At 45.8% G+C, this 15,149-nt stretch overlaps 1 protein-coding gene across 1 annotated transcript in view; it reads left to right on the top strand.

Moving 5' to 3' along the window:
* Positions 1-14,183, top strand: part of LOC109926324 (putative helicase MOV-10) — a 158,257-nt gene extending 144,074 nt beyond the window's left edge. The window contains exons 2-5 of the mRNA XM_048612277.1: positions 7,365-7,501; positions 9,767-10,005; positions 11,273-11,513; positions 14,041-14,183. Of these exons, the coding sequence (XP_048468234.1) occupies positions 9,774-10,005; positions 11,273-11,513; positions 14,041-14,182 (615 nt within the window). The 5' untranslated portion in view covers positions 7,365-7,501; positions 9,767-9,773 and the 3' untranslated portion in view covers position 14,183. The remainder of the gene's footprint in view (positions 1-7,364; positions 7,502-9,766; positions 10,006-11,272; positions 11,514-14,040) is intronic.
* Positions 14,184-15,149: the final 966 nt, after the last annotated feature.

The raw sequence follows: 15,149 nt of genomic DNA, 5'->3' as shown, positions 1-15,149 counted from the left end.
TTTTTTTTTTAAAATGCTGGTGTTCTGGGTCTCCCTCTTCAAGGCATGCCATTAATGAACTTGATCTTTGGATAGTCCTCCTGCCTTAATATCACCTTATGTGACATAGTCCAACTTTACTATGGAAAGGTCTTGTGAGGCAATGAGGAACGCTTCACTACACTCAAGATGACACTGACTACACTGCAGTTTAGTGACTCAAGCAGTAACCATATCAATATTTAATACAAGCGACAGATGGATGAAGTGAAAGGGAGATAAAGAAGTATCGTAACCGGGAGGGTGTATGGAATTTTGAACTACTGCTGATGTGGACGTAAACAGTCTCAGCTAACCTGTAATGACATATTAGTCACGTAGCTGAGTCAATTTTCCTCCCCTGTCTCCTGCTCATTATCACAGAATAAATCGCTCACACTGGAGCAAGCAGCAAAACACAGCAGAAAGTGACAGAGTATAACTACCATCCCACAAGCACAAGTAGGCATCAAATATCAAAATGGTGCCGGTTGAGATTTGCTCATCAGCAAATCCTAGCCACACGAATGTATATAACTCAAAGAAAAAGATAGGAGGGATGGGGGGAGAATGACGATTGGAACAATAAAGCCAAACAAATTTCCAAACTGCTACACAGAATAAATTTTAAAACAACTTTCACGGAACGTGTGTACCACTGGCAAAGTCATTGCTTATTCCTAATTGCTCTTGAACTAGGCCATTTCAGAGGGCAGTTAGGAGTCATCACATTGCTGTAGCCTGGAGTCACAAGTACCTCTGCCTGGTTAAGGACAGCAGATTTCCTCCCCTAAAGGATATCAATGAACCAGAGATAGTAGGAACTGCAGATGCTGGAGAATCCAAGACAACAAGGTGCAGGGCTGGATGAACACAGCAGGCCAAGCAGCATCATAGGTGCAGAAAGGCTGACGTTTTGGGCCTAGACCCTTCATCAGAAAAGGGGGAGGGGAAGGGGGCTCTGAAATAAATAGGGAGAGAAGGGGAGGCGGATAGAAGATGGATAGAGGAGCGGATAGGTGGAGAGGAAACAAACAGGTCGAATAGGCGGGGATGGGGCCAGTAAAGATGAGTGTAGGTGGGGAGTTAGGGAGGGGATAGGTCAGTCCAGGGAGGACGGACAGGTCAAGGGGGCGGGATGAGGTTGGTCGGTAGGAGATGGGGGTGCGGCTTGAGGTGGGAGGAGGGGATAGGTGGGAGGCAGGGACGAGCTGGACTGGTTTTGGGATGCGGTAGGGGGAGGGGAGATTTTGAAGCTTGTGAAGTCCACATTGATACCATTGGGCTGCAAGGTTCCCAAGCGGAATATGAGTTGCTGTTCCTGCAACCTTCGGGTGGCATCGTTGTGGCACTGCAGGAGGCCCAGGATGGACATGTCGTCTGAGGAATGGGAGGGGGAGTTGAAATGGTTCGCGACTGGGAGGTGCAGTTGTTTATTGCGAACCGAGCGTAGGTGTTCTGCAAAGCGGTCCCCGAGCCTCCGCTTGGTTTCCCCGATGTAGAGGAAGCCACACTGGGTACAGCGGATGCAGTATACCACATTGGCAGATGTGCAGGTGAACATCTGCTTGATGTGGAAAGTCTTCTTGGGGCCTGGGATGGGGGTGAGGGAGGAGGTATGGGGGCAGGTGTAGCACTTCCTGCGGTTGCAGGGAAAAGTGCCGGGTGTGGTGGAGCTGGAGGGGAGTGTGGAGCGGACAAGGGAGTCACGGAGAGAGTTGTCCCTCCGGAAAGCAGATAAGGGTGGGGAGGGAAAGATGTCTTTGGTGGTGGGGTCGGATTGCAGATGGCGGAAGTGTCGGAGGATGATGCGTTGGATCCGGAGGTTGGTGGGGTGGTACGTGAGGACGAGGGGGATTCTTTTTTGGTTCTTATTGCGTGGACGGGGTGTGAGGGATGAGGTGCGGGAGATGTGGGAGACACGGTTGAGGGCGTTCTCGACCACCGAGGAGGGGAAGTTACGGTCCTTGAAAAACGAGGACAACTGAGATGTACGGGAGTGGAATGCCTCATCCTGGGAGCAGATGCGGCGGAGGCGAAGGAATTGGGAATAGGGGATAGCATTTTTGCAGGAAGGTGGGTGGGAGGAGGTGTATTCTAGGTAGCTGTGGGAGTCGGTGGGCTTGAAATGAATATCGGTTTCTAGGTGGTTGCCCGATATGGAGACAGAGAGGTCCAGGAAGTTTAGGAGAAACTGGTTAACACGAGTTGTTTCTCCACTCTCTCGAGCCCATATCAGGTTGTAAGGAAATAATCTGCTTCACGTTTGTGTAGGCGGAATCCTTTGGGGCAGAAGCAAATCTGTTGTTGGAATCATTGCTACTCCCTGTTCAGTGTAACATGAAGATTTAATTGTGTCTTGGTTCACTAAATACATGAAAATGTTGAGATAAAGTCAATCAAGGACATAGTTGTTATGCTGCAGCCTGCAGTCTTTGATTTATGTTCGTAATTGCAGGTACAGAGACTGCCCAGACAGCAAAGAGTGAAAAATAAATTTTCTAATGTAATGTGCCTTATTTCCCTCTCTGCAATGCCACTTCAGTTAATAATACGGCTTTTAAGATAGTAAAGAATCCCAGGCTGCTTTGAAGGTTTCTTGATAAAGTCTGATTCTGACCGGTAGCTAAATGCAGGGCTAAATGAGGTGGCTTTAAGGAGGCTTTTAAAGGACGAGACCGGGAATTCGAGAGCTTAGGGCCCAACCAGCTGAAGACACGATTGTCGATGGTAGGGCTGTTAAAATCAGAAATGCTCAATAGATTGGAATCTGAGGAGTGATGGGGTCTTGGAGGAGGTTCCACAGGTCGTGTCAACAGGGGCTTAGTAGACCCAGCTGTGGAGTGATTTGAAAGCAAGGACGGGACTTCTAAAATCGAGGAGTTGCTGGACTGCAAGCCAGTATAGGTTGACAAAGCATGGGGGTGATGGGTGAATGCTTTTTGTCAGGTAGAATACAGCAGCAGAGTTTCATAACTTGAGTCAAATGGTGTGAGCCAGCCGAAAAAGATTTCGTTTCAAACCCCTGTCAATAAAACATGTATCATTTGTGTAATGTGGCACCATCAAAATGCAAAACACCATCAGTCACTGTTAAATAATCTAATTATACATATTTTTTACATTTAATTATTTATAATAATTAAGATTTTTGGAATATTATTATTAAGCACAGATTTATTTAGAGCATGTTATTAAAATCTATTCTGAGAGTATGGTGTTACTGGTAATGTTATCATTGATTACTGAGCTTTGGTTGTCCTTTGAGAAGATGGTGGCGAGCTGCCTTTTGGAGAGGTTGCCATCCATCTGATAAACATACTCCCACAGTACAATTAGACAGGGATTTTATCCCAGTGAGGCGTTCAAAAGAGCATTGGATGATTATTTGGATAGAAATGATGTGCAGGAATGTTGGGGGCAAAGCAAGAGATTGGCATGAGATAATAGAACTGGTGCAGGCACAGTGGGCAGAATGGTCTCCTTCTACACTATAACAATTCTGTGAAGATTCAAGTAGATGCTATATGCCCAGGCTGGAATGGACAGGAGACATGCTGGATTGCTGTTCCCAGCACCTATTGCCTTTATGCTTCTAAATGGGAGTTGTTGCAAGTTTCGAAAGCACTCTCAAATGAGCTTTGGAAACTTACGTGTGGTGTGTCTTGTACATGGTATAGTGTGTAACACTGCACTGCTGATGGAATGAGTACATATTTAAGGTGCTGAATGAGGTGTCAGTCAAGCTTTCTGTTGCGTGGTATGGGATTTCCTGACTATACATGGCTGGGCATGTAATATTCGAGCACTGGCCCCTCCCTTGTAAGGGGTAGAAACTCTGGCGAGTCAGAAGGTGAGGCACTCACCACTGAATAGTCAATGACAAACTTTCTCAATTGGCCATGACTCTTGTGTTTCTGGTCTCGGTAACAGCCAGAGAACTGAATAATGCTGTGCGATGTTGGAAGGATCTGCTTCGATTCTCTTTCACAGTGGTCATTGTCTGCCACTTCTGCCAAATAATGTTCATGCCACACTTATCAGTCCAAAGCTGAATGTTATGCAGCTCTTGCTGTGTACAATGCTGATAATAACATCAAGAAAGGCATTCTATCCTGAAACAGTTGATTAATCCCCTGAACTGCCGTTGTACGCCCTCTGACTAAGTGATTGTGTGCACCATCATTTTATAATCTGCAGTCATCCCTTTTAAGGAGATGGAGAAGCTGACTCATTCATCCGCTGTTAAGTTTTCATGTTAATTTCACTAAAATAAGCAACCACCACTTATCTTTTGGTTTCGAGGATGCCTGCCTGTTATTTAATGAAATTTTAAGGAGGTTAATAACAAGCCGTGCCTTGTGAGACTGTTCTCAGGGCCCAAAGGAGGATTTAAGACAAATGCTAGCCTTCGCCCTTTTCAGTCAAGGACACCAAAATGATAATTGAAATAGAGAGATTAATTCTTTCAGCTTTCTTTGGTTGTCAGTTCCTGTTTTTGTGTTAATGATTTCAGGTATTTTTCAAAGCAACCTATTCCTGGCTGAGCAAGACCTGCACAACATTCAACTTTGGACTGATGAGTGTAGCTTGAACATTGTTTGGCAGAAGTGACAGATAATGACCATTGCCAAAGAGAATCGCACCAGATCCCTCCAACATTACATAGCATTATTCAGAGGAACCATTGCACCACAAAAGCCCCTCTTAAAAAGTTGTCCTTGCCAATTCTGGCTGTGGCATTTGTGAAACTGACAGTGTTTTACAAAGCTGCTCACATGGTAATGGTTTCAGCTGTGCCACCTTAACAAGGGCACTCTGATGGGATGCTGTGTCCATTTGTAACTTGTTACAGTCCCTACATCAGCCTCTCCTCACTGACTAAATAATGCGAGAAGCATCTATATAAAACATGGAGAATAGCGTTCCCTGCACATCGCTATATCCTGTGTGCAGACAGACGTTGACTAATTGTGTAGCAGAAAGTGTGCTGGTCTTCTCACTGAGTCACTGTTCGATTGGCTGATGAGGACATAAAGTAATAAATTATTCTTCCCATTTGAAGCTTGCTTTATCAAGATCCACGCATTTATTTTGTTGTTTTGATTAACAGCAGGGTTGATTGTGATTGCTTTTTGCTCACTCGTCCAACCAACCACCCGAGCTGAGGAAAATTGAAATGTGATGCTTCACATGGAGTGTTTTGAAGTCTCTGTGCTAAAAGATTTGTTGAGTTTTGACGATTTAAACCACTCTATTCAATTGTTCTTGTAGCTCAGTGTCAGTCGTTCCACCAACATTAAGCTTGTGTCTGATTTCAGAGCCTCCCTTCATCTTCACACACATTTGTTTCCCCTCCTCCCTTAATTTTGCTGAGCTAATGTTCTAAAGTGGAAGATCCAGCAGCTTCACCAGGTGAACATTCGAATTGGGAGCTGAAGAAGGCCATTCATTCCCTCGAGTCTGCTCTACTATTCAGTAAGGCCATGGCTGACCTGCTTGTATTCCACACTCCATGTTCCCATCGAACCCAATAACCCTTTGATTCCCTTGCCTTGAAATCTGCCTACCCGCTCCTTACATCACCTGAGACAGATCCAAAATTGCATAAACTTCTGAGAGAAAAAAAAAATTCTTTTCAGCTAGGATTACCCCTCACTCTTCTAACATGGAGAGTCAAAAACAGTATTTTCCTTTGTCTTTTTCCTTAGCCTAGTGAGTACGGTGGATATTTACAAGAATGCTGTAAGACTTTGCAAATTGTAGCAATGGAGAAAGATTGGATAGGATAAGGTTATTTTGCCTAGACAAGGGAAGGTTGACAGACTTGATTGGAGACCATCAAATACTGAGGGACTTCGACAGAGTGACAGACCTGTTTTCCACAAGTGGAGAGGTCCACTAGCAGGGGTCACAGAGTTAAGCTGAATGGTAGAGGGAAGAGAGGGGACAGAGACTTGGAGCTTGCTCGGCTGCAGAACTTGGTGTCTGAATGTGAAGCCACACATAAGCAGTGTATATGGTCTGTAAGGCCTCAGCTTTCAATCCCTCCCTCCTGGCTGAGTGAGCTGATTTCAGCCAGTGCTCTGGATCTTCACAATCAATTGCATTAATCCATTGATTTAGCAAACAAAGAGAAACATCCTTCTAGCTTCCTTAATCTGAGGAGCTCTGCTTAAAAAAAAAATGTACATTAGTGTTGGCTGAGGGTATGATTTAATTCTGTTGTGAGGGCTCCCTCCGTGCCCAGTCAAACAGTCTGTTAATATTCATAGGAGCTCCTATGATGCTGCTTGGCCTGCTGTGTTCATCCAGCCCTGCACCTTGTTGTCTCGGATTCTCCAGCATCTGCAGTTCCTACTATCTCTGTTAATATTCATTGTCTGGGTTTAAAAATGAAGAATTGCTGCATGGATTGATGCATCAACCGTGACTGAGTCACTGGCACTGTCGTCTTTGTAGGTTTGTGACCCAATGCGATGATATGAGCGTACATTCCAGCCTGATGCTTCCTGGTGCACTCGTGGTGGGAGGGCTGCACTCCCAAAGATGTTTTATTTTTTAATTCTCTCATGGAATGGGTGCCCCTGGCTGGGCCAGCATTTATTGCCCATCATTGTTGTCTTTGAAAAGATAGTGATAGTGAGCTACCTTCTTGAACTGCTCCAGTCCTCTTGCTATAGGTTGACCCACAATGCCTTAGGGAGGAAATTCCAGGATTTTGACCCAGCAACAGTGAAGGAATGGCAATATATTTCCAAGTTAGGATGGTGAGTGGCTTAGAGGGGAGCTTGCAGGGGATGGTATTCCCATGTATCTGCTGTGCTTGCCCGAGAAGAAAGTGGTCAGGCTTGGAAGGAGCTGTCTAAGGATCTTTTGGTGAATTTCTGCAGTGCATCTTGTAGTTAATTCACACTGCTGTCTTTTTAGTTGAGATGTGAAGCTAAGTCTGCCATATTTGATTCTGTTCCACTCCTGGATGAAGGTTGCCCCAGTGTATCTTGTATTGTTCCTGCCATTTATTTTCCTGCCAAAGTAAATGTTGCTGCTTTGCTGGGATATTTCAAGGTGAATCTTAGAATATACATCCTGTATATTCTTGGAGAATAAAATTGTTTTGCTGCAGGTTCGGCATGTTGATCAGCATGATACTAGGGTTTAAAAGGTTACATTACATTACATGGACCAATTGCGTAGACTGTCTAACAATATGCCCCAGTCAAGAACTTTGCCTTGAAGCTGTGAAGAATGTCAGCACCCACTGTCACAGCTGGTAAACATTCTGAGACAGGCTACTCTCTGTGTAAGGAGCAACTGTCTGACATCGTGTCCTGTGTCCTCCCCAGTGGAAAAAGGTGGAGTATGCTGACCAGTATCGTAATCCTGCAAGCAATCTGGGAACACCATTGCCTCCAGCCCCTGTCCAGGAACCTGGGAAGAGGGTCCGTGCCAAAGCCATCATTCATCAGCTGAAACAGAACAGGTAAAGTTGAGTCCTTCTGATCGGAGAAATCCCATCAGCTGCTTCTTTTCCTGCTTTGACTTGTGAAGTCAATAACTCCTGTTGGAGCTTGACTCCACCCCCCACACCTCTGGGTACCTCATCTAAGGGGGATAGTCTAGAGGGTTTATGGGCTAGCTGTTTGACTTTGCAGAGTGTCACAGATGATAAGGAGTCTTGTTCTTTCACTTGAGGCCAGTTAGTGCTCCCAGCAAAAGACAGTGACTATGATGAGGGGGCCTTGGGTTTGGTGGGGTGAGGGAGATGTTCCAGAATGACCACCCCCCTCCCCTCCCCCACCGCCCCCCCCCCCCCGCCCCCCCCCACAATTACAAGCCCAGAGGCAGTTATAACACCATTAGAATGTACCCAGTAAGATCAACTCTGCAGAGAGTGGGCACAAAACTTTGTTTAACTCAGAAATGGACAGGTGGGAATTGATAGATTCTGGTGCCTGATGGCCTTTGTCAATGATATGAGGAGGTCACCATCGACACAAAGATAATTTTTTCCCCAAGACACTGCAGCATTCTTGCTATCCAAAGTCAATCCCACAGTGGAACACGCTGCCTCATCACATGAAATCTTCAAGACCCATCTTTAGATAATTTCCATTTTTAAGTTTCTCACCTTCAGGACAACTGTCTCAGCAATTGGTGGCTGTTTGGAGCTAACACTACCCACATGAAGATTGGCGGAATATGGGAATTAGTCTCTGATGCCAACACAACTAGAGCAGAAGAACCCCTATGCCCAACAACATTCATTTCTCAAACTTTAATAAGAGACATGAAATTGAAGCTCTTTGTCTCACATTTGTCAGGACTAGGACATGAAGAGAAACAACTGCAATAAGCAATTTATAAGCAGATGAAGAGGGTGCTGATTGGCCAATAGAATCTTACAGGACAGAATGAGGCTGTTTGGCCCATCATGTTTGTATCGGCTCCTGAAAGAGCTACCCAGCTAACCCCACTGTCTCGCCCAATCTCTATAGCTCTCTAACTTCAACACTTTCAAATATATATCCAGCTCTCTATTGAAACCACCTATGCAATACTTCTCTATCGCTCTCCCAGGCAGCGCATTCGAAATCCTAACAGCTCTCTGAGTAAAGAAGTTTCTCTTTGTCCCACTCCTAGCCCTCTTGCTTGCTGTATAGGTTATTGTTTCATTAAGTGTTTTGTTCCGCCTCTTGTGTTTCCATCCGGTTGAATCGAAGGCGACAATCTTCAACTTCATGTCTCCTTTTAGCAATATTTATGTTGTCTAATCTTTTTGTTGCAAGATAGTGACAAAACCAGGGTCCATCCAGTTCATTTTTACCCATTTTGGAAATTACATGAAACAAGAATGAGAGCTGACTGACTGATCAGCGATCGATCCTTATCAATGAGTCTGCAGTGAGCCTGATATGAGTTTGAGGAGAACTCCCAGTGGGGGAGCAAAGACCCAAACTTGCCTTTTCCTCACAAGCCACTTGCTGTGTCTCTGATATCTGAAAGACCTTTATCTGATGTGTTTGAATCAATCGGTCCTAACCACACTCACTGTGTCCAGAGGTAGCCTGATCCACCTGTTGACCCTGCACTCACTGAAATGAATAATTTTGAATTTTTAACCTGTTGCCTTTGTATGGGGTGGGGAAAGAGATTTTTGGGTATTTTCAATCCTATGAGAAATCAGTGCCCTGCTGTGGTTTCCAGGCTCGTGGAGCTGACCCTCTCCCTGGATTTCTGAGTGGGCCCACTGGAGTGAGCCTTCCCTGAGATGTTGAATAAAAATTAAATGAATGAGCCCTGTTCCCTGTACTTCCAGAAGCAGTATGGTGGCTCAGTGGTTAGCGCTGCTGCCTCACAGCGCTAGCGACCCAGGTTCAATTCCAGCCTGGGGCAACTAATTGTAGTTTGCACATTCTCCCTGTGTCTGCCTGGGTTTCCTCCCACAGTCCAAAGATGTGCAGGTTGGGTAGTTTGGCCATGTTAAGTTGCTCATAGTGCACAGGGACGTGTGGGTGAGGTGGATTAGCCATGGGAAATGCAGGGTTACAGGGATAGAGTAGAGTAGGGTAGGGGTGTGGGTCTGGGTGGGATGCTCTTTGGAGGGTCAGTGTGGACTCAATGGGTTGAATGGCCTGCTTCCACACTGTAGGGATTCTATGAAAAGAATCTTGTCATCTGCACAGTGGCATGTTTGGCGAATGCGGGCTCTGGGTTGCAGTGGTAACGCATTATGATTGTCTTACAGGAAACAGATGATCCAGAATAAAGGTGGTGTGAGTGTGTATTCAGACTTCGATATCGGTGAGGGCAAAATCAGGGTTTCCCTCAACCCCAACGACCAGAAACAAGTCCCCATTAACGTCAAGAACGAAGGGAATGAGACAGTGACTTTCGTACGGTGCGAGATGCTTCGCAAGCTCCGAGTGTTCACCCTGAGGGATGAGGCAAACGTGACCAGTTCCCAACCATTCTCCTTGGCAGCAGGTGAGGCACACGCTTCCTACTCCTCACCCCTGCTGTCAGCTTCGTCACATGTGGGATGTGGGCATCACTGGCAAGGATGGCATTGATAGCCCATCTCCTCAGAGGTATTGGTGGTGAGCCGGCCTCCGTGGGGAGAATTTAAAAACAAGGGAGCCATGTTTATAAGATAGTTGTGACAGATATGGAAAGATTTTTTTTCCTTTCGTGGGAGAGTCTAGGATTAGACGGCCTTGTCTTAGAACAAGGGGGTTGTACCTTTAAGATAGAGATGAATTTTTTTTCTCAGGCAATAATGAATGTGTGGAATTACCAGAGAGGGCTGTTGAGGCTGGGTTATTAAGTATATTCAAGGCTTTTAATTAGTAAGGGAATCAAGAATTATGGGGAAAAGGTGGAAAATGAGGTGGAGGATTATCAGAAATAGTAATTGCTGGAGAAACTCAGCAGGTCTGGTAGCACTTGTGACAAGAAACAGAATTAATGTTTCAAGTAGGCCCGAAACGTCAGCCTTTCTGCTCCTATGATGCTGCTTGGCCTGCTGTGTTCATCCAGCCCTGCACCTTGTTGTCTTGGATTCTCCAGCATCTGCAGTTCCTACTATCTCTCTTCTTTAGTGGTCTTGGATTTGGAAAGTGCTGTCAAAGGAGCTTTGATGAATTTCTGCAGTGCATCTTGTAGGTGGTGCACACTGCTGCTACTCTGCATCGTTGGTGGAGGGAGTGAATGCTTGTGGTGCAAATCCAGATACCTTTTTAAATGAGTTAAGGGTTTAAGGTTTACTATCTTTTAGACAGTATGTTCCAGACCCCGACCACCCTCTGGGTGAGAAGAGTTTTCCTCCTCACCCCTCTAATCTGTCTATCAAGCACTTTAACAAATGTCCCCCTAATCATTGTCCTCTCTGCAAAGATAATTACCCTTCTCCTCCACTCTTTATGAGCCCCACTCAAATTAGTACGACCCAACCAAGTCTACCCCCGCTCTGTTTGATGGAGGGCACCCCAGCTTGTCCAGTCCTCCCTCGCAGCTGCAGTTTTCCAGCCCTGGTGACATCCTCATGAACCTCCCCTGTCCTCTCTCTCTCTCTCATGTAATCCCATCCCTTCTGTCGTGAGTAATTCTTGAATTGTTGGTCACCTCTTTTTATTGTTGGTGTAACTGTGGGTGGCTTGTTAGACCACGGTTTCAGGCTCAACTCGTTATGTTGTAAGTAAATGGAGAGCAGTGGACTTTAGCCAGATCAGTCATATACTCTTTATCTGTGCAGGAGCAACCCACCAGATTGAAGTTATCTGCCCAATGGCTGACTCTGGTTATTTCCCGGTTACCCTCGTCTTTCAGTTCAAAGATGCGAACTCAAAGCCCTTCAACATTATTCGCTTCTTCTCAGCTCGGGTAACGAGCAGCTTGACTGAAGAGTTGAAACCAACTGCCCCCTACAAACCTTACCACGGTTCCATTCGACGTCGGACAGACGCGATTATTGAAGAGGGATTACCGCCATGCAGGTGAGCTTCAACATTTAGTTGTGCAATTTGTCTCTTTGTAATTCATTCATGGCACGTAGGCATTGCATTTAATGCCCATCCCTGATTACCCAGAGGGCAGTTAAGTGTCAACCATGTTGCTATGGATCTGGAGACGCATGTAGGCCAGACGAGGTAAGGATGGCAGTTTCCTTCCCTAAAAGATATTAATGAACCAGATAGCTTTTTCCAACAATTGACAATGGTTGTCATTGAGCCTCTTAATTCCAGATTTTTGTGAGATTCAAATCCCAGCATCTGCTATGGTGGGATGTGAACCTAGTTCTCTGGATTAGTAGAGGTAACAAGGTGTAGAGCTGGATGAACACAGCAGGTCAAGCAGCATCAGAGGAGCAGGAAGGCTGACGTTTCGGGCCTAGACCCTTCTTCAGAAAAAATGGATTAGTAGTCTAGTGATAATATCACTAAGCCACTGCCTCCCCAGGAGATCCAACAGCGATCCAAAACCTCTCTGACCCCTCAACACTGGCTTCTGTTGAGTCGCCTCTGGCTCGGTCGTAGCAGCTTTCCCTCTGAATCAGATGGATTTTGGGGACATGACCAATTTTGGGCATTACTGCAGCGAGGGAGGAACAGTCACCGCACAATTGGGGAGAGTGTATATTAATTGACTGCAGGTTGTGGTGGGGTGGGGGGTGGAATTGACGGACTGCAGTTTGGGAGAGATCGACAGGATGTGATGGGATGGGGGGGGTGGGCATTGCCAAGCTGCAGGGTGGGGTGATATTGACAGTCTGAGACCAATGCCTGGAAACTGGTGAAAGAAAGTAGCTGGAAACCGCACACCCGTTGCTCGGGGAGGGGATAAAATCTAATCCATGTTGTCCTCCTTATTTAAGGAGGATGCACTGAGACCAATTCCAAGGAAGTAAGCACTGGGGACCTTTCAGTTCTTACACTCTCAATCAGACGAGGAGCCTGGGGCTGTGATGATAATTGCTGAGAATTTTAAAGGATAGATAACGAAAGGGTAACAGAGCAAGAGCTGAAAAGTGGGTCTGGAGTCATGTGTGGGCTAGATCAGGTAAAGATGGCAATTTCCTTCCCTAAAGCTCTTATTAATTGGTATGGGCAGAATGGTCTCCCATGTAACCCTTCTATAAGGGCGTGGAGGATATGGTTGCATTGACTGCACTCCATCAATTTCACCCCCCACCACAACCTCCACTCCATCAATATCCCCCCCATCCTTATACTGCACTCCATCAGTATCCGCTCGCCCCCCGCCATCCTCATACTGCAGTCCGTCAATATCCGCCCCCATCCTCATACTGCAGTCCATCAATATCCGCCCCCATCCTCATACTGCAGTCCATCAATATCCCCCCCATCCTCATACTGCAGTCCATCAATATCCCCCCCATCCTCCTACTGCAGTCCATCAATGTCCCCCCCCATCCTCATACTGCACTCCATCAATATCCCCCCCCCATCCTCATACTGCACTCCATCAATATCCTCCCCCATCCTCATACTGCATTCCATCAATATCCCCCCCACCCATCCTCATACTGCACTCCATCAATATCCCCCCCACCCCCGCCAAAGAACTAAAGAGAGAAGATTAAAATTTATGGAGGAATTAGCTTGGAGCATCACTTCTTTGAAGGGGGATGATGATTTGGAATAATCGGAGATGAGAGGACAAGATTTATTTGAAGTGCCCTGTGGAATATTCTATACAGACACTTCAACCAGATTATTATTCATAAAATCTGTTTACCTCGGTACTGTAACTGTATGAGATAAACTTTTTTTTTATTAAAACACTCAAGTTAAAGAAACTACTCTTTCACAAATTAAGTTAATTTTTCCCAAATTAGGCTGACTCTCTGAAAAACACATATACTACTTGCTCTGGTGAACGTGATTGAGCTGCTGAACTCCTTCAACAGGATAGTCAGTGTTTTCTTGGTCCAAAGGTGGGTCTTGCATGGCGTCTTTGCTGGCTGTGTCTTCCCTGGTGTCCAGTGACCCTTCTTCAGGTGTGAATCTTAAATTTGTCTTGTGTACTCTGAGAGAGGAACTGCAGTCACAACCAGTGCCATTGTTTCCTCCAACCCGCTCCCCTGACTCCTCTTCCGCTCTTTCTCTCTTCCCCTGTCCCACCTTGCCCCCATCTCTGCTTCCAACCCTGAAATGCCCACATCCCGCCACTTCCATACTCCCCACCCCCTCCCACACTCCTCACACCTCCTACGCACCCACACCCGCACATACATCTAAGACCAGAGGGCAAATGTTTAAAGTGAAGACTGAAGTGGCTTAGAGAATTTCGAGACAGAATGTTTTCACCCAGAGGGTGTAGAAACATGGAGCATGCTGCCTGAGAAGGTGGGTGAGGCAGTTACTTTCGCAGCATTTAAGAAGCATCTGGATGATGCTGTATGACTCTGTCACACAGAGACACCAGTTGATTTGTGGTTTTCAAGTTCTGGCTGTGCATTTATTGACCTTGTTTTTTAATTTCTTCTTTGATTCATTGAAGCTGTTCCAACTACTTTCTGGAAAAAGAAATCCCTCTGCTGTTTTATTGTTATCCTGACGTATTGTTAACAGCTCTCAAGGAAGGACTGAAACAGAACAGCAGTCGTCCTGATGTGAGCAGCGAGATACAAAGGATTAAGTAAGCCCTGTTTTCATTTCCAAAGTGGGGCGTGGGGCAGGGAGTTGGAACAGAGGACGGACTCTGTGATTAGTGTTTTTGAACAGGTAAGAATCAAAAACCACATTAGCTGTCACTCTCCGCATCCTGAGGACACTTGACAAGGTGGATGCTGAAGATTGTTTCTCCTTGGAGGAAAGACGAGAACTAGGAGACACAGTTTCAACATAAACGCTTGCCCATTCGAAACGGAGATGAGAATTTTTTTCACCGAGGGCTGGCTGTCTGACAGATGTTCCTACCCAAATAGTGATGAAGGTGCCGATAGAGATAGAGCCTTAACCGATAAGGAGGTCGAACAGTTTCAGAAGGGGCAGACAGGAAGGTAGATTGAGGCCATAATCAGATTTGAAATGATCTCCTCAAAGGACAGAGCAGGCTTAAGTGGCCAAACACCCTACTCCCTGCACCTGATTTGAAATTTTGTATCCATTAATGAACAAGCTTTTTTACTTCAGCAAACCACCGCAGGCTGAAAATGTCAAATAAATCTGAAAATGCTGGAAATAGTCAGCAGGCTAGAGTGCATTTGTGGAGAAAGAAACTGAATTCATCTTTTGTGAGAGTTGGAAGTGGTTGGAGATGTAACTGGTTTAAAGCAATTAGAGAAGCAGGGACAGTGGGAGGTGAGCAGAGGAGGTCAAATTGGAATGTTGGTGATAGGGTGGAGGGCAGGAGAGATTACAATAACAATCACTGACATTGCAAGGCAAATTAGATCACAAAGAGACAAAGGATGTGCCTTGAGGAGCTGTTAATGGTGTGAGCTATTGGCATTTCTGAAATTGTTGATCTCTGTTGATACTGGAAGGCTGTCATGTGCCGAATCTAAAGCTGCAGTTCCTTGTGTCCTGAGAACACAAGGTGTAGAGCTGGATGAACACAGCAGGCCAAGCAGCATCAGAGGAGCAGGAAAACTGACGTTTCGGGCC

This window comes from Rhincodon typus, chromosome 25, assembly GCF_021869965.1.
Source record: "Rhincodon typus isolate 14 chromosome 25, sRhiTyp1.1, whole genome shotgun sequence".
Lineage (NCBI taxonomy): Eukaryota > Metazoa > Chordata > Chondrichthyes > Orectolobiformes > Rhincodontidae > Rhincodon > Rhincodon typus.
The sequence above is the reverse complement of the archived record's forward strand: the minus strand, read 5'-3'. Positions and strand labels throughout refer to the sequence as shown.